Source organism: Triturus cristatus, chromosome 9 (genome assembly GCF_964204655.1).
Source record: "Triturus cristatus chromosome 9, aTriCri1.1, whole genome shotgun sequence".
NCBI lineage: Eukaryota > Metazoa > Chordata > Amphibia > Caudata > Salamandridae > Triturus > Triturus cristatus.
Genome location: NC_140592.1, coordinates 793,757,625 through 793,776,307, shown reverse-complemented (window position 1 = coordinate 793,776,307; position 18,683 = coordinate 793,757,625). Strand labels below are relative to the sequence as shown.

General features: G+C 44.1%; 1 protein-coding gene across 1 annotated transcript in view; it reads right to left on the bottom strand.

Annotated features, from left to right (window-relative positions):
• SNAPC1 (small nuclear RNA activating complex polypeptide 1) overlaps nucleotides 1-18,683 on the bottom strand; it is a 124,408-nt gene that overhangs the window by 8,515 nt on the left and 97,210 nt on the right. The window contains exon 8 of the mRNA XM_085626186.1: nucleotides 3,742-3,883. Within this exon, the coding sequence (XP_085482312.1) occupies nucleotides 3,742-3,883 (142 nt within the window). The remainder of the gene's footprint in view (nucleotides 1-3,741; nucleotides 3,884-18,683) is intronic.

Sequence of the window (18,683 nt, the reverse complement as noted above, 5' to 3'; positions counted from 1 at the left end):
CTCCTGAACCAAAAAATCAAAATTAAAACGCAACACAATAAATGGTTCAGAAGAAATGTGAAACAGATAACAAAACAGTATTGGGCCAGAACTATCACTGAGATCAAAGGGTGAATTACAGGGACATAACTGATATTTCAAGAACCACCGATTCATACAGTTGCAGTGGATGTAGCTCTAAATGTTGTAAATAGCTTTCCTGATATTTTAGAATAGAAAATGATCCATAACTCCATTTGCTCTAAGTATGCTGTTATTTTTGTGCACCTTGTTAACAAGGGGGAAGCAGCTTTATTCACACTTCAATCCATCCACTCCCTAATTTCCGGCAGCTGTCCTTAAAGGGACAGGCATCCACCTGGCAGGATGTGCATTGGTCCTATGAGGATCTGGCACCTGAGCAGACCAACTCCGTCCCATGCCCACTTGTATGGGAAGTGTGCAGACTGATGGGAGAAAAGATTTTTCTTCTACCTAGCCAAGCCTTGTTCTAATTTATGCCTGCTGCTGCAGATACTGACTGCAAATTAAGTATGCACTGAGTCTGCCCCACTTTATGCCTGCAGAGGTTTCTCTAACAAGATTAGGACCAGCAACTTCTCTGCTATATCCCTATTATCCTTAGTCATCGAAATTGCCAATCAGTTATGTCAGTGATATTTCATTCAAGCAATGTTACCTAAGAGCTAAAGTAGTAGTAAGAAGCAGCTAAGTAATCAGCACAGGAAGTTGTAATTAAACTTCAAATGTGGACTGGTGATGGAGGCTGCAAGAAGGTGCTGATTGATAGTGCAAAGTGACACTCTTATGAATAAATGGATAGGAGATTGGTAGAGCGTGCGGCTACTCTGGGGAGTGTTCCTGTGCTAACGGAAGGATCCCCGTGGTACGCCCCATGGAAAAAACTGAAGAGAAACAAGCCTTACAGCCCCACAGAGAAAAAACAAGTTTTACGTTTTCTGCGGCATATAATCTTGAGGGGATCAGACGCAGCTTGTGTGGCAGCCATTTTCAAGCTTTAGCAGCCAGAAAAGAGAAAGCTTTGCCGCCTCGTCGGCCACACCTAAAGCGAGGAATCGACAGAAGGGAAGCAGAGGCAGAACGCAGCGCTCTGAAGGGGAGATACTGGGCAAATCTCTTTGCAGATGGCCAGGGTTGGACAAGTGCACTGCCCCATGAACCAGAACCAGGGCTTTAAATAGGATTCATTTCCTAACAGGCTTTCAGGGCCAACGAGTTGAAGAATGTCTAGGTAAACAAAAAAGAAGTCTAGCCGCCGCATTTTGGACCATCTGCAAACGATTCAGCAGAGCCTCCCCAACTCCTAAATAGAGGGTGTAAAAGTATTCAAGGCGCGAGGTGATCAGTGTGTGAATCACCACTCTCCTAGCCTTCAGAGGAAGGAAGCGAAGAAAGGAATTTCTTCACGGTGCGATGGCCCACCATAGTCAAGATCTGCAACCACATGGAAAAGGCGGTGTCCTACCTCATCCCCAGGTTTTTAACCACTGAGGATGGAGGAGTTGGGGCCGGCAGTGCAGGGGGCCCAAAATCTTCCCACCAGTTGGCCTCATGTGACCTAAATGGGGTCATTTTCGTTATCAATCAGGTACAAGTTATTTTAGGTTCAAATAAGTAATATTTATTCGAGGATGGAGCTTCACAGCTTGGATGGTGTGAAATTTGCAATTTATTATCACAGCCGACATGTATTTCATATTGCCCTCAAGCATTTTCAAGAAAAGTAAAGAAAATTTGTGTTTGCCAAAATGAAAATACATCTGTAGTATGCGATTGCCATTAATTAAAATTGAGAAATGAGACTGGGTGCTATTTCCACAACTTCATAGTATTAAAGACCATGTCACCTGAACCTTATGATTGGTGCTTATGTACTGATACCAAGATCCACATATGCAAATCTAAAGATCTCAGTAACTACTACCCTGCTAGAGCGAACTAAAGTCTACAAAAAAGTGATGGATGGAATGCTTGAATTAATCTACTGGTAAATACTCTGGGCCACATTCAGGTCCATTGTTATTTTGCACAACCTGGTACCCCTGTTTAGAAGCAAATCAGTTTTGACCCTGCTCAAATGGGAAAATTTCAGAACGAACTGCCAGGCCCTCCCTGAACAGGAACACAAGCAACCAAGGACCGGTTTCGCACTAGTTGGGGCTCATCAGACAAGTATAGCTTGATTCCCAGTGACACAGCAGGCATGGGACCCATGTCTAGGCATACCTGTCCCACTTAAGAGGACACACTAAAGTATACAAAAAAGTGATGGATGGAATGCTTAAATTAATCTCAGCCACTGGTAATTACTTCAGGGACACAGCCTGTCCTTCTGTATTTTGCACACCCTGCAACCTCAATTTGGACCAAGCCATATGCAAATCAGTATTGACCCTGCTTTAATGGGAACAGTTCAGCCTGAACTACCCAGCCCGAACTGCAAGGCCTGGCTTGGCAGTTCGGGCTGTACTGTTTCTATTGGAGCAGGGTCAAGACTGATTTGCTGGGTTTCATTTGAGATGGTATGGTGGGCAAAACAACAATGGGTTGGAATATTACCCAAGCGATTGCCAGTGTTTAGGTTTATTGCAAGCATCCTCCCATCACCTTTTGTGTGTTTGATGTAATGCCAAGGGTATGCCTAGACGTGGGTCCCTTGCTCACTGTGGCACTGGAACCAAACTATACCTGACTGAAGAGCCCCAATCAGGGTAAAACCAGACTTGAGTTGCTTGTGTTCCTATTCAGAGATGACCTAGCTTGGCAGTTCAGTCTGGACTGCTCCTTTTGGAGAAGGGTCAAGACTGTTTTTTTTTGCATATGGTTGGAATGTTACCCCAAGCGATTGCCAGTAGTTGGACTTTTTTGCATGTATCCTGCCATCACCTTTTGTACCTTTGACATAATTTACTGCCAAGTCCTGTTTACTTAACTATGGAGTTGTATTTTGTCCTGACCAAACACTACTTTCTGTGACCAAATTTTCTGTCCCATAAATGCTTAGGACAATCACCTTTATGCATAATTTCTATAACGTAGAACCTACCAATGCCACTTCAAATTTGATATCGACTAAAGGAGTCCACAACCACTCAGTTTCAAACCTGGACAATAAAAACTAGAAGCTGGGAGGGTGATTGCTGATGCAGGCAATAGGGGTGGTTTGAGCCCGCAAAATAGTTTTTACTTGCATGTTTTGAAAAAACTTGTTGATCCATCTTTCAACGTCTGGAACCTGACCACTTTGGAATCATGTACAAGATCAAAGACCGCAGAAAACAATTATCAGGGACTGGGACTCTTACAGATGATAAAGACTACCATTTCGACATAATAGAGGCCTAAAGGAAATTGCTACAATTAATCATGCTGCCTAAAAGGTGTTCATTAAAGGATTGTTTGCGCCACGTGCGTGCTCTAAGCAATATTTCAGTATTGTAATTAAAGATTCTGCACACACCTATTAACTAAATATAATGAAGGTAGTCCAATTAGATATTTTTGGTTGCCAGTGGTTTGTCATGTCCACTCAGTTACATAAATCGTTCTATAAAAAATGTCCGTTAGCCCTGTTTTTTTTTTTTTACTTCTCACATTCTCCTCGCCCAAAAGCATAACTAATACCGTAACTACCTTAAAATTATTCTAATGCTCTGCTGTGTTCCACATATACTTTTTAGGTAGAAAGAACACAATGTATAGATTAAACTCCAGAGCTACCTTGAGTTTCAGATGTCTTTCTGAACCGTGGGTGTAGTCTCTTTCTGCTTCTTTCTTCCATTGTTAATTTTTTCTTTCCTTGGTCAGATCCAGATTCAGAAGACTCCACCTTTACCTGGCGATGCCTTCTTGACTTTGGGGCCTGAAATATCAAACGAGGGAACATGAGACATAAGAATAAAGTTTGTCAGTTTATTTTTTAAGCTAAAAAATGCTTGCTATCAGTTTAAGTTGTCTTGCAACCTAGACCTCTTTCACAACAATATTTGTAGAAGACAACCTGTGCCTCATATACAGTTATAAAATAGAATTCACTTTCAACTTTTATTTTACGTCTTTAGAGCACAAAGCCACAATAAAATATTTATATGGTCATATACTTGCGGAATCGTTATATCTATAGGATTGAGGTGCTAAATCAAAGCCGACAATTTATATACTTTTAGAAGTACCTGGAACCTGGGCTCTTCAGCAGCACCATCAGAATCTGTTTCAGTTATCTTTAATATTAACGAACCGTTGCACCTCCTTTAAATTCATCTCTGAAACCCTCAACAAAACATACTCAAACATTCCATTTCCTAGGATACCCATATTGGATTCAAGCAATCACTGTGCCACTACACCCTTGGTACAGATTTTCGGGGATTTAAAATTCAAACACAAGATACCTGCTTCGTCTCTGCTCTCACGTTCACACAAAAGGCCTATACCAGTTGCCTCTAGAATTCCCTTCTATGTCCTCCGTAGAGCACACTGTGTTCGACCAGCATTTCTGCAAAGAAAATCACACTGCCCTACTAGGCCTCCTTTTCAAGCGCCACATAAAGACTGGGGCTCCCATTAGATCATAGCTGGGCACAGTAGGGTGATCTTTTTTGGTGTAATCTGCCAAATTTGAGAAGTCACTACCATCATGTGTTCTAAAAATATACAAGCAGCTCTCATTCCAAAGAGATACTAAGACGCCTTCTACTCTCCCGAATATTGAAACAGCATCTAAGCTGTGTGCTTGCTCTCTGCCAGGACTGTCATCCCTTGAACTGTAATATCGATGCATCATTGAAGCATGATGGACAAGTGCTTCTCCCATTAACACATGTAACTGAAATGACAAGTTTATTGCAGGACGACAGTATCATAACTGTGGCCCTCACTCAGAACACAAAACTCTCCCCATTAGAGCCAGATCCATAAATTAATGTCTCAATTCTTCAAATGAGGGTGTTTCATTTACACTATTGGATGGCCTCATTTGTGCATCATCCATCTTAACCACGTCACCAAGTTTGTCACAGACTTGAACATATTCCTGGCCCTTATGCGCAACATTGCAGTTTTCAAGTAGGACACACACTATCCATTGCACATTTCAGACTCATGCAAAGCCCAACTTGCCATCAACAAGTTAACTGCTCTATGGGCTGCACACTGTACAAATTATACCAATGAAGACATGTAATGTAAAAGATAATTTCTTTACTTTTAAAGCAAACGTGGAAAAGTAATCACAAGAGAATGAACACCATTTGCTAACAAGAATTATTTTATGTAGACCGTTCCACACATATTTATGAAATGCACGCCTCGCCAGAAAATAACAGATCTGAGCTGCAAACCATATTTTAAATATAAAACGAGAACTGCAAAACACAAATGCCCAGAATTTGACTGCAATTTTTCATATCGGAATTCAGACAAAATTTTGGCACATAAGGAAACTGAGATGAAGGTAAAGATGACTTGCGAAGCTCACACTTTGTGGTCAAATAGGAAAGACAAATTTGTAACACAGGCCTTGCCCGCACATAGCTTCCTTAAAGGCTAGATAGACTACATTTCCTCTCTAACAAGCATACATGGGACATCACTGCTGGCTTTTGAACGTCACTGCTTCTAGTGGTTATTATCAAAATAATACATTTAGTGAAGTGATTGAGCAACCAATGAGAATAATTGCTGCACAACTAAAATATTGTTTTCAGAAGAACCAGAGGACCTGCATTTAGAGCTAGGCAGGAACTGGCTGTCACCTCTGGAGGCAAGATGTTAAAATTTGGGGGCTCACACGTGAATCGTGTAAATACCACCCACAGACCAGTACAGATGAGGGTCTTTGCACCATTTGTGGTAGATTCTTATTTTTGGTCAAACTCCATGTCAGTTCTGCCTGTGATTTGGCAGCAACAAAGGTCTTAAGAGAGCAATCATGTCACTTCTAAAAAGAGCAATATACAAAACAGAAGCTGCTCGTTTAACCATAATCAAGCATGGGCCATGTGCAACAATAGGTAACCAAGCTGCTAGTGGAATAATGTTTAAAAACGTTAGTTTAGAACATTATCAGCAGTGAAATACCTAGATTCCCACGAACAGAATGAACTAAAGAAGATCAAATTCAACAATCATGTCAACAGTGAAATACCTGGATTCCTAACACGGGAATGAACTAAAGAATATACAACTTTACAATCATCGATGAATGAGGGGGTGTCACCGTTTTTTATATTTAAAAGAAACTCAGTACTAACTCAAAAGGTTCCGGTGTTCAGGGAAATAAAACAGTGAGGTGTGGACATGTGTGTATAAACAAACAGGGTAGAGAATTGGCTTCAAACATGCTTGATCCTTCTAGCCATTGAAATAAAACTGTTCAGGAGGCGAGACAGAATTAATTTCCTGCCAATAACTCTCATTGTTGATGACTTTTTGATCCTACAGAATACTAGGACTATCATCTGGACAACACACGATAGAACCAGGAATTACCAATTTACAATAAGAGGTATGCCAGCCAGTCGCACCGGAGAGTAATTACTGAAAGAAAGAGGATGCTGGCATAAGGTCCAGTAAAGGCATCGTTGCGGAGGAGAATAGACTGTTTCAGCAGGTCAAAATGTGATTTCTGATGGAGGAAGCCTTCACCATTGGTTAAACTGATCTGCCGTGATGCTCCCTGGGTGGCTACTGGGTTATCAACCTCACACTCCCACCCACTTTGCTGCAGCTTCATTTCACTCCCTCCCCAAAAAGGGTTGATTTTGTTGTGTTGCAAGTGTTTGGGGTTGGAACCACCAGGAATTGTGCTAGGATCCAGTGTTTGATCATTCCTATTGGATGAAGACTCCAATTACTGAACTCCCCCTCTCTGTAATAGTATTCTTGATTGAATTGCTGACACCATACGTCAGAAAGATTAGAGTATAATTTCGCCTTAGTTTAATTCTGTACATCCTTGGGTGCCCGTTGATCTTTTTTGTGAGACTAAAAATGCTACATTCCTGAACTCTCTTTTCAAGATTATAGAGTCCTGCTTTTAAAATTGGTACAGCGGTAGTCTCTGGGATTTTCCTTTCAACCTGGTTATTTCCTGTACTCTTTTGTGGGTGTGCTCCAGAGCTTTATCTATGCGTAGCACCATCAGGTGCCTGGAACAACTGTTAGATATGTAACCAAACCACTGTATAACCTTAATTTCTAGGAAAATAATGAATGCATACTCGTAATACACAACTACAACAAATAGTCATGTTACTATATTAAACTAAATGACTTATAGGCTATACACTTTATGGGGGTAGGGCAAAATGAATCAAAATGCCTATTCACTTTTGGTTACACAGAATGTATCCAGTCAGCAAAATAAATCCTAGATGAAGACACGCTGAAGTGAGTTACTGGGGTTCAGACCCTGTCCATCTGGAGTCATGGCTAAACGAACAAGTTACTTACCTCCCCTTTTGACTATTCGCCAGGCCTCAGACTGGATCCGGAATTCTTTTTCAGACCATACAAGAGCAGAACCTTCTAGAAGGTGGTATGAATTGGCTCAAACCAAAAAGTCCTGAAGGACTGACTAGGTAAAATGCCCTTCCCTGCAGACCTGGCTGTCTAGACAATAGTGTGTCATGTACATATGGAGTGACACTCCCGTAGCAGCCTGACAAATGTCCAGGACATACACTGTGGGCGCCAAGGCAGTGGTGAAAGCGTCGGTTCCGGTAAAATGAGCCTTCACACCTTCAGGGAGCTGCTTTCGGGTGAGTGCGTAGCAGATCTGAATGAACAGGGCAATCCAGCTTAAGATGGTTCTTTTCTGCACAGCCTTGCCGTTCTTTGCTCCAAAAAATCTGTTAAAAAGCTGATCGTCCACCCACTGTTCTTTAGTGTGAAAAATGTAAAAGCGGAGGGCCCTTTTCAGATCCAGCCAGTGCAGTCGCTTCTCTTCCATAGAGGGGTGAGGAAGAGCAAAGAATGCCAGAAGGGTTATGTTCGGGCCAACATGAGAGGAAAGCACAAGTCCATAAAACCAGAATACATGGGTAGATCATGGGGTAGGGCAGGTTAACAGACAGTGCATCAACTCACTCACTAGTCGCACCGATGGCATCAAGATATATTGTCTCGAAGGTAAGCAGCCAGAGAGAACAACTGTGGAGAGGCTCAAAAGGAGCTCACATGAGGAATGTGAGGAATAAATGTATGTCACACTGGGCCACAACAAATAAAAAAAAAAAGGGGCAAATGTGTTGTAACCTTTTGAGGAAACACATCATAACTGGTGATTTGAATAAGGAGGGCTGGTCTGGCAAACGTAAAAATGTAAAAAGAGCGGACACATACAATTTAGCAGTATCCAAAGCACGTCTTTGCTGGGTTAGGGACATCAGAAGTAACAGAACATTGGACAGTTTATCTGCTGAGAAGCACACCAAGTCACAAACTTATCTCAACAGCAGATTTGGTCGAGGGACGCTTGGCTGCCACGAGGACCAACAACTTCGGGAGGAAGTTCGAAAGTATTCAACTGCTACCGCTGAATCTCCAAACATGTAAAAAAACATGTGCAAAACCCTGCCTTGCTGCCCCACAGGAGATCACACACAGGGGCAACCTGATCGGATGACCAATGCTCATGCCCAGGAGTTCAGGATAACATGCTCTCCATGCCCAATTCTTTGACACTAGAATGACTTGGGCCCGGTCTGTCGTGAAATTCTTCAGAACCTGGGCCAGAAGAAGTATAGGCGGGAAGGCGTACAGGAGCCCAGAGTTCCACTCTACGTAGAACAATTCTCCGAGCAAGAGCCTTGGAAATTCCAACATGCAAAAGTGATTATATTGCGCTTCTTGATGGTGGCGAAAAGATAGTTAACATTTCCCACATTTCTGGAAAGGACCCGCACCACCTCTGGGTGTACTTGCTATTCATGATCAGCAAGGTGTCAATGGTTTAGTTCATCCACTTCCATTCAAGGAACCCACCAGGCGGTAAATCACCAGAAAATGTATTTGACAGTCTAGCCACTAGAAATCCAAGCCTCCTGGCACAGGGTCAACCAACCCACCCTGCTTGTTGAAGTACCACATGGCAGTGGTGTCATTCGTCAGCACCTGCACCAGCCTCCCTTTGAAGGAAGGTAGGAAGGCTTTCAATGCCAAGTGGATGGTTTGCATCTCCAGGATGTTGATATGGAGCAGGCCTCCATCGGAGGCCAGATGCCTCTGATCTCCAGATTTCCCAGATAGCCTCTTCAACCAAGAGGGGATGCATTATTCACTTCTGTGAGCACTGGGTGGGGGTAAGGACCGGGCGTTGAGGGGTGGGGGGGGGTCTGCTGTTGACCCAATTGGAGTCCTGCCGCCACCACTGCAGATCTTGTGCAGTCTCTTCCGAAATCTGGACAAAAATGGCACTGTATTCAGAATGGCTCCGATGAAATGGAGCATCTGCGAATGAGTCTGGTGTGGCTTTAGCAAGTTGATAGTAAACCCCAAAGATATTAAGAGGTTTGCTGTAGTCTGGGCATTCAACAGTCATCAAGGTAGCAGAAGACAGGACCCGAACTCTGAAGAGGTGTTGCAACCTCAGTCATCACTTTTTAACACTCAGGTGACACTGGTAAAGCAAAAAGGGGGCAAATTGAAAATGTTTGTGGCCTACCGTGAACCACAGTTGACGCCTGAGGGATTGCAGGACTGGAAAGTGAAAATAAGTGTCCTGCAGTTCCAGCGCAACCGTCCAGTCTATAGAGGCGAGTGCAGACAAGACCTAGGCCACAATGAGCATTTGAACCTACCTTTTCGAAGGAAGGCATTGAGAGGACTAAGCTCAAATATAGGACAGAGGCCCCCATCCTTTTTTGGCACCACGAAGCAGCTGGAAAATCAATCACAACATACTTCTGGTACGGGGACCCAGACTGGATCCTTTGGCCAAAAAAGCCTGCACATCCTGCTTTAAGAGAGACGCGTGGTTCTCCGTCAGCCATTTAGAGGATGGTGGAAGGTGCAATGGGGTTTCGAGAATTGGTAAAGCATAACCTGGCTGAAGAATCTGTAGGACCCATTTGTCTGAATTTAAAGCCTGCCACCCTGGAAGAAAATGTCAGGCCCTGCCTCCGACTGGTGGCTGTGTTCCTGCAAGAGCATGCTAAAGAGGTTTTAGGGCTGGCAGTGGGAGAGCGGGAGCTGGAGGAGATGAAGACTGGGCTGCCCTCTCCTGTGAGCACCGCAGCTACCAAAGGGCTGAGGAAATCGCTGCTGGACTTGAGGCTGTTTGTGATACTGGAAGCCTTTATCGTGAAGGTGGCTAAATTGATGATGTGGTTAGCGGGTGGGAGCAGAAAGGCACAGAGAGCGCTCTGAGGCCCTGCTGTAGTTAAAGTACTCAAAGGCTGAGTCTGCTTTCTCCCAGAAAAGTGTGGAGTCATAAAATGGCATGTTTGTAGGAAAGTGGTGTAATATATGGTATGGTTGTGCGACCTCACCTGGGAATACTCATGTTACAGACTCGGGTTCAGTCAGGCTCGTTTCTTATACCCTAGTTCAATACTGGGTGGGCATGTGTGAGAAGTTGGCCTGGCATATGCTGGTCACTAGTTATAGTGTCTCTCAAACAAGAAGGGGGAAAGGAGGGGCTTTTGCAATAATACTCTAACTAGATGATATTGCAGGTCCAGCATACATGCCCAACAATCAATACTTAACAAGAGGGTATGCAGTTCCTAATAATAACGTCGTGTGTGTTAGAATCACTAAGTCCCAAGGTGATGGTGTGAACACGGTCTAGTTGCGCGGAGTAAAAGATACTCCTACTGGAAATGAAGACCCTCACACACCCAACAAGCGGGTGTCTTGCTTCATCACCGGGTCTTTGCTCCTTATCGGGCCGGCGGTGCAATGCCCGATCAGGCACCCAAAGGGGGCCTTCCTGTCGGAGATCTTTATTTCCAAACGCCGGTGAGTGAGGTGTGTGGGGAAACGGTTAGTTGATATAACTAGTGTAGGTGCAAGTGGAGTGAAAGGTAAGTGTACTAAAACAGGGTAGGTGATCCACTTCAAACAAATTTAATAAAGTGTGGTCAACACCCTGATTAAAAACAATTGGCACATCTCTCACCATTAGGTGTATGAGTGATATGTGCTACAACAATAATAAAAAAGGTCAACATGTTTACTGCCTGGATATTAATTAAATGGCAATTCTTCAGGACCAATGTATACGGCTACCTGCACCTTTTTGGTGGTGGCCACAACCTCTAAGAGGTGTCAGTGGTAGCCACACGTACAGCACCCTAAAAAAGTGTGGTGCCGTGTAAATCAAGAACACACAACCCCATTAGGCTGTGGAGACAATGTGGTCAGGGTAGGAACACACTAATTGTTAGTGTCGGTTGCGTCGAAATAACTTTACCGTAAACCTATGACCCCGCCAGCAGCTCAAGTGTTGACCTTTTTTATTATTGTTGTAGCACATATCACTCATACACCTAATGGTGAGAGATGTGCCAATTGTTTTTAATCAGGGTGTTGACCACACTTTATTAAATTTGTTTGAAGTGGATCACCTACCCTGTTTTAGTACACTTACCTTTCACTCCACTTGCACCTACACTAGTTATATCAACTAACCGTTTCCCCACACACCTCACTCACCGGCGTTTGGAAATAAAGATCTCCGACAGGAAGGCCCCCTTTGGGTGCCTGATCGGGCATTGCACCGCCGGCCCGATAAGGAGCAAAGACCCGGTGATGAAGCAAGACACCCGCTTGTTGGGTGTGTGAGGGTCTTCATTTCCAGTAGGAGTATCTTTTACTCCGCGCAACTAGACCGTGTTCACACCATCACCTTGGGACTTAGTGATTCTAACACACACGACGTTATTATTAGGAACTGCATACCCTCTTGTTAAGCACTAGTTATAGTGGCCACCTTGCACCAGTCCAATTCGACTCTTATGGTAGATAGGTTTAAGACAACCTTTTAAAGAAAGCTATCCTAGTGGTAGCTGTGGAGAGCAGCCTTCAGGCTAAGTCTCAGAGGAATGTAAAGCAGCTTGTTTTACCTTATAATCTCTTGAATTACCAAATGAAAGGACACCGCACAGGTGTATATATATCAAATATATATGTATTTATTTCTAGACACACACTACTAATCTCTTTATGAGATTAGAAGTCAGGAACATATGCAAATATCAACGTTTCACAATAAGTTAAGCACAAATATGGCTGGGGCCCTAGGGGCGTACCAGACCATATACTAAAAAAGAGGTTTAGGAAAGTCGACTTGCAAGGGGACAAGGCCTAGGGCCTGTAGAATCGCTGGGGCTTCACTAATCCACCCAAGGCAGGTAAGTAAAGGACCCACGGGAGACGCGTGCAGTGTGAGAACACCGCCGCGGGTTCCCTATTGATTTCAATGGAGCAAGTCGCGGTTGGATTTTTAATGTTTAAGGGTACTTCTAGGAGGTCTACAAGCAAGTCACTTACAAGGTAAGTAGTTCGAGGGCCAACACCCACAGGAGCACCGGAGTGCACAATTTACCTCACCCAGGGAAGCCAGTTGCATTGGTGTCTTTTGGTGTCGGGTCGCGTCGTCGTTTTCTATGGAAGCCGAAGAAGTTTTGCTGCTTGTGAAGTCTGAAGAAGTGTCCGGTGGAATCCAAGGCTGGATTCAAGATGAAGAAGACCTGAAAGCAGAAAGGACAGTGTTCACAGTCACTTGCCAGTGACCCGGGGCCAGGAAGATGGATGCCCACGGAAGTCGGGTGATTTCAGGTGATCAAGGGTGTTTTGACTCTTCAGCCACGAGGTCCCGGAGGCGTCGAGGACAACCAGGAGCTGGATTCGGAGTGTCCCACGAAGTCTGCAGCTTACTGAGGTGTCGGCAACCGGATTGGAGCCAAGAAGCCTTGGCAACAGCAAGTCTCGTGGAAATTGAAGAAAGTCAGCGGTGCAGACCAGCAAGGTCTGAGGGACTCACCCAGCGAGGGTAAGTCAGGGCAGGCCTGGAGCAACCAGGGGAGCCCTTTGGTTCGAAGAGAAAGTCTTCAGGGAAACCACAAGCCAACGGGCAAGGGACCGCGAAGACGCCTCGCGAGGATTCGCTTCACAGGTGCCCACGGTCACTCGGGACGAGGTAGGCCTCTTATTTTCGAGGGAAATCTTGCTGGAGGCTTGGACCACACGTGGTCCAATGCGCAAGTTTGTAGAACGTCGTGAAGGGGTTGCACTCGACAATAGTGCACGGAACCCGGGTATTGCTGTTCCTCGTCACTCGTGGGGTCCACTCGCCTCAGCTCTGCTGGGGACTCACAATGGCCGTCGAGAAGTCAGGAAATCCACCTCCGGGGCTGCAGGGACTTCGGACTCTAGCGGGAAAGTTTGCGACCGCTGATTCAAGTTTTTGGTGCCTGCCAAGCAGAGGAGTCACTCCTTGACTCCATGGGAGATTCTTCTGTCTTCCAAAGGTAGTGGAACGTCGAAGGGACAGGATTCTTCTTGTAGAGCGTCGTCCAGAGATATCTGATTTGCAATGGCAAGGTTTCCCTATCTTATACTAAAGGAAAGGGAGGGACTAGCTCTATGACCACTCCTATGGGAGGGTCAGGGGAGTGGGTGGTTACACCCACTTCCCTTTGTCCAGTTTCGCGCCAGAGCAGGGGCAGGTAGCCCCTGAACCGGTTTGAGCTGGCATATACAAAGAGGAGCCTACTGCTCCCCCAGTGCAGGACTTCAAAGCACTCTAAGAGTGCACCCACCCAGCCCCAATACACTAAATCCTGTCTGGAAGGTGGTGACACCTCCCTGTGACAGGATGCCTATTGTTGGGCCTCCTCCACTGCAAGTGTTAGTCAGCAGCAGGAGGGCAGCCCAGGGTCTGTGCTGGTAGCATCCATTTTGTGATGCCAGGGCTCTTTCAGATTTCTACTGTGTTTCCACAGTGGGTACATGTCGTCCCCTCTAGAAGGGTGGGATCATACTCCCAAACCAGTTACTGGTGTGGGGGTATGATTCCAAGTTGTTTGACACCAAACACGACATGTTTTGATGCAGTCATTCCAAAGTTAGCATTTACTGGGAGGTTATAATGCACTTAAGAGTATATGGTTTAACCGCATCCACAAACAGCCACAGAGAATAGACTCTGCCAGCTGCAGAGGGGTCCTGCTCATGCAGGGGCACCCCCTCACATTGTAAACCAAGCACCCTGCCCTCAGGATTGATAGGGCCTGCCTAAGGGGTGACTGATAGGTTTATATGTGTGTGTATGGTGAGATATAGGAACCTATACCTCAGTGAGGAGTGCTAACACTACCTCACCCAGGCTGCAGTAGCAGGCCTGTGGTGTCAGATTTAGTCTGCTTCCCAGGGGTGGCATAATACATGCTTCAGCCCCTGGTAGGCCTGTGAAGTACCTAAGGTACCATATACTAGGGGCTCATAAGGTACCACAGTATCCAATCACTAGTGCATCTAATATGCACTCCAAGTTGTTTAGAGAAAACAGAGAGACTGGGCCCCCGATTAGCAGGGACCCAGCCAGACTATAGCCAGAAACCAGTGTTAACATCAGAAAAAAAGTGGGGGCAACATAAGTGCAGATCCTACTCTCCTACAACATTGCTTCAAGCAAATTAAAGCATTCAGAAGTTCAAAAACAACAAAATAAGAAAGTCACACAGCATGAAAGAAAACCAACACCAATCTATAAATATCGATCTTATTTTTAACAATTTTTAGACACCAAAAAGAACCAACCCAGAGGAGGGATCCGGAGACATGATTGTTTAAGTCATCATCAGCCTTTATTTCAGCTTTATACAAACCATACAAGGCATAATACATACAAACAATACAGCTAATACAATGTAGCAAGAAGATTAAAAAATACAGATATTACGATGTAACAGCAAGTATAAAGAGGACAAATACAATTGATAAAGATTTAAAAAGCCCTACAAGCAAGGGTAATTAATTTAAAAGAATCTATAAACGAAAAAGCGATAATGCATTTGCTAGTCCCAATAAAAATAAAAATTCATCCTTTAACAATCCACTTTGCTCGAACATGCCATATGGATAATAAGAATTTTGGAATAGAAAACACTATTAGGTTACAGGTATCAATTCTGCATATTCGCATTATTGAGCGGCAGTCCCTCAACCTCAACAATTTACATAAAGGTTTGATCAAGCGGACATATCATCTTTTATAGGCAGGACACAAAAACGAGACATGTACAAGAGTCTTCATGACTGCACATCCCATAGGGCAGGTGTTTGACTTAATGACACCATCTTTCCAAGTGCTGGTTAAAGCTAGTACAGGTAATGTCCCAAGCCGAAATTGAATGTAAAGTGCACATGCATAAAGGTTAGGAACCATATCTAAATAAAAATCATATTCAAAAGTTCATTTATGGGAGAGGAACAGGTCTGTCAAGCTATCCACTGGCGTACTTTGAGATTCCCCTCCCCCCCCCCCCATCCGGACAAAATTCCAAGGCCACCTTTAGTGTTTCTTTAGCGTTACACTGCAACTCTAGGGGGAGGGGCCAAGCTTAAAAAGCCAGCTTTTTATATAGTCCCCACAAGGGATTTTATTAACACAAACACACTAGAAGACATTGGTGCCAATCCCTATATGCCTCCAATTCCTCTGTTGCCCATACCCTTAACCACTACAATATAGGTCTCAGTGTCGCGAAATCACTGCTAGATCTCATATTTTCATCCACACGAATGGGCAAGGTTGGAGTACTATGGGGTAATCGTAATAGAGATTTAAGGTAAGTATATTCTACAGCTTCAAGCAAGTTTAGTTTGCAATGCCCCCAAATATCTGTCCCATATGCTTGTCTTTTAAAGATTTCAGTTGGAGGGGCTATTGGGAAAGTGGTAGTCCTGTTCGTGAACTTAATAATGGCCCACAAACCTTGTTTTACCCAAAGGTTACTTTTTAAATCTGGGATAACCATTTATGGGAGTCGTCCGGACTCGCCCCCAAATAATCGAACTCTAAAACCTTTCAAAGGGGGATCTCCATCCAGCATTATATTTCTTCTACTCTTTTTGTTTCGGTCTCCAAAGACCATATACTTCGTTTTATTCTTAATAATTTACAAGCCGTAATCCCTACAAAAAGAGTGTAAACTTCTCTGGGAGGTTTGATAGATGTTTTAGAGATCAGCAAAGTATCGTAAGCAAATAGTAGGCATGGAGTTTTACTATCTTTAATCTTTGGAAAATCATTCTCACAGTCAAACAGGTAGGGGAGGCACTCAATATACAAGAGGAAAAGCGTAGGGGCCAATTGGCAACCTGGCGTACTCCTCTTACCGTTGGCATTTCATTAGTTAATTCAGCTCCCATTTCCCCATCTTACTCTTTCAAAATTGTACACACAGAGTCCCCTTATAATCTGGAGGAGCCCTAACGGTACATCAAACCTGGCCAAAATGTACCATAGTTTAGGCCTGGGGACAAGGTCGAACGCAGATCTAAGATCTACGAAGGCTAGACATAATCTCCCTTCTAGATCAACAGTCTTCCATTTAATAGCTAAAATGCGTATACTTCGGTCAATTGTACTTATTTTGTTACGAAATCCCACTTACAAATTAGAGACCATCCCTGCAAGTTCTAACCAATCCCATAACCGTTGAATATTATGGTACAAAATATTTTTTGCATGTAAATCGATTAAGCTTATGGACCTGTAATTTCCCGGTATTCCTCCATCCCCTTTTTATAAATCAGTACAATAATAGCATCTTTCCAAGAGCTTGGGATCTGCCCTCCTACTAAAATGGCATTGAGAACAGAGGTCAAGTAAGGGCCCCATATCAGAGGTTCACTCCTATAGAGTTCGATAGGTATTGTTTCTAAGCCAGGGACCTTCTGCGCTAGAATGGCATCAATGGTTTCCCTCAAGGGAAAGCTCCATAAGACAAGCTCCCTCACAAGGAAAACTGGAGCTTGAGAAATTACATCTATTCCCATTTGAGGGGTTTTATTCACATACAGGCTTTGACCCATTCATCAGGGAGAATATGACATTCTGGCCAAGCTGTATTAGTGCACCCGTGCTGGGAGACCAATTTCCTGAAACGCCTGCCATCTTTGGCTCTCATCACCACTAAGAGGTTGGCCCAAACTGCATCATCCCACTCCACTTTGCTAGCTTTTATAAAGGATGCCTGGTCGAAATAATTAGGTATCTATCCTTTTTTTTTAAAAAAAAAAGGCATTAATGAGGGATATTTTAGCACTTTTACAACAGTCATTGAACCATTCATTCAACCATATAATTTGACAGCCTTTCCATGCCATGCTGTGCTTTAAAACTAAGTCACCAAGTCTATTTTAAAAATTATTGTGGGTCTCCACTATCTGATCTGGACTTTGATCACATTCTTGAAGTACAGTAAGTTCTGCAATCAACAACAATATAGTTTGGCTACCAGACCCTCACATTTTTGGAAGGCCTCCTAATTAAGAATATGCCTATTGCTAGATACCACCATCAGATTAGTCACAAGGTGATTTACAGAAGAACCATTTCCTCTATCATTCACCCTATCCCAAAACAAACAAGCATTTGCAATGCAATAGGTCTCGCATTTACGCGAGTTTAAGCTATTGGCATTGTAAATGACAATGCTTTTTATTTATGTTTCACAAACAAACATAAATAAAAAGCATTTTCATTTACAATGCCAATAGCTAAAACTCGTATAAATGCGAGACCTGTTGCATTGCAAATGCTTGTTTTTTCCTGGTGGCGACCGTCAGTCTGCGTGAGCCCGAAAATAAAGGGCAGAGAAGGTCAAGGGCGGGGACACCAAAGTATCCTGACGTAACCATTGTATTGGTCACAGTGGGTGCAGGCAAGTATTGGCCCCACTAAATGAGGTGTGAATCAAGGCAGCAGCAGGGCCATCAGAGGTAGCAGTTTTCGTGCTAACCTAAGACGGATGGTCCTTTCGGTGTTGTTTTGCAGGCCCCTAGACACAGAGGGGAAGGGGGAGGAGGTCGTGGGCACTGCAGAGGCCTTCCTCGATGTGCACCACACAGGCTGAAAGAAAGTTGCAATTTTAAAAGTAGGGCTATTCCCGCAGTCCCGGGACGCCTTTTTAAAACAAAGAAGTAGGGGAACGGACTGAAATAATTTTTAAAAGTAGGGGCACACCGTGCCCTTCCGTTCCCGCCCACTTCTAACACTGACTGGGGGTGATACTGCTGCAGAGTTATGTTTTTTTCCCCCTGAGGGTAAGGGCAAAAATGGAGAGCCGATAGAGACCTGACTAAGCACCTGCTGGCATTTATATTTTTTCAAATAAAGCACAAGTGCGGACCCCAGAAATTCTGGTCTCTCAATGCAGGACAGAATTCCTCAAGGGGCAGTAGCCTTTGCCTTTATTAATCCCGATCTGAGGTTCATGAAATGACCGCGCCTGAGCATCTGTACGCGTGAGGCGACCGGTTGGCGCTTTATCTCGAAGGGGTGATGCGGTCTCAAGTTGCAGACGTACCCTGAATGCGTATAAAGTGTGGCTGGGAAGAGAATCTCGCAGTGTTTGGTCTAGCTGCCTGGAGCGGCGGAGAGGATGTTAATAGTATCTGACAATGCACAATTGATTAAAAGCACCCTG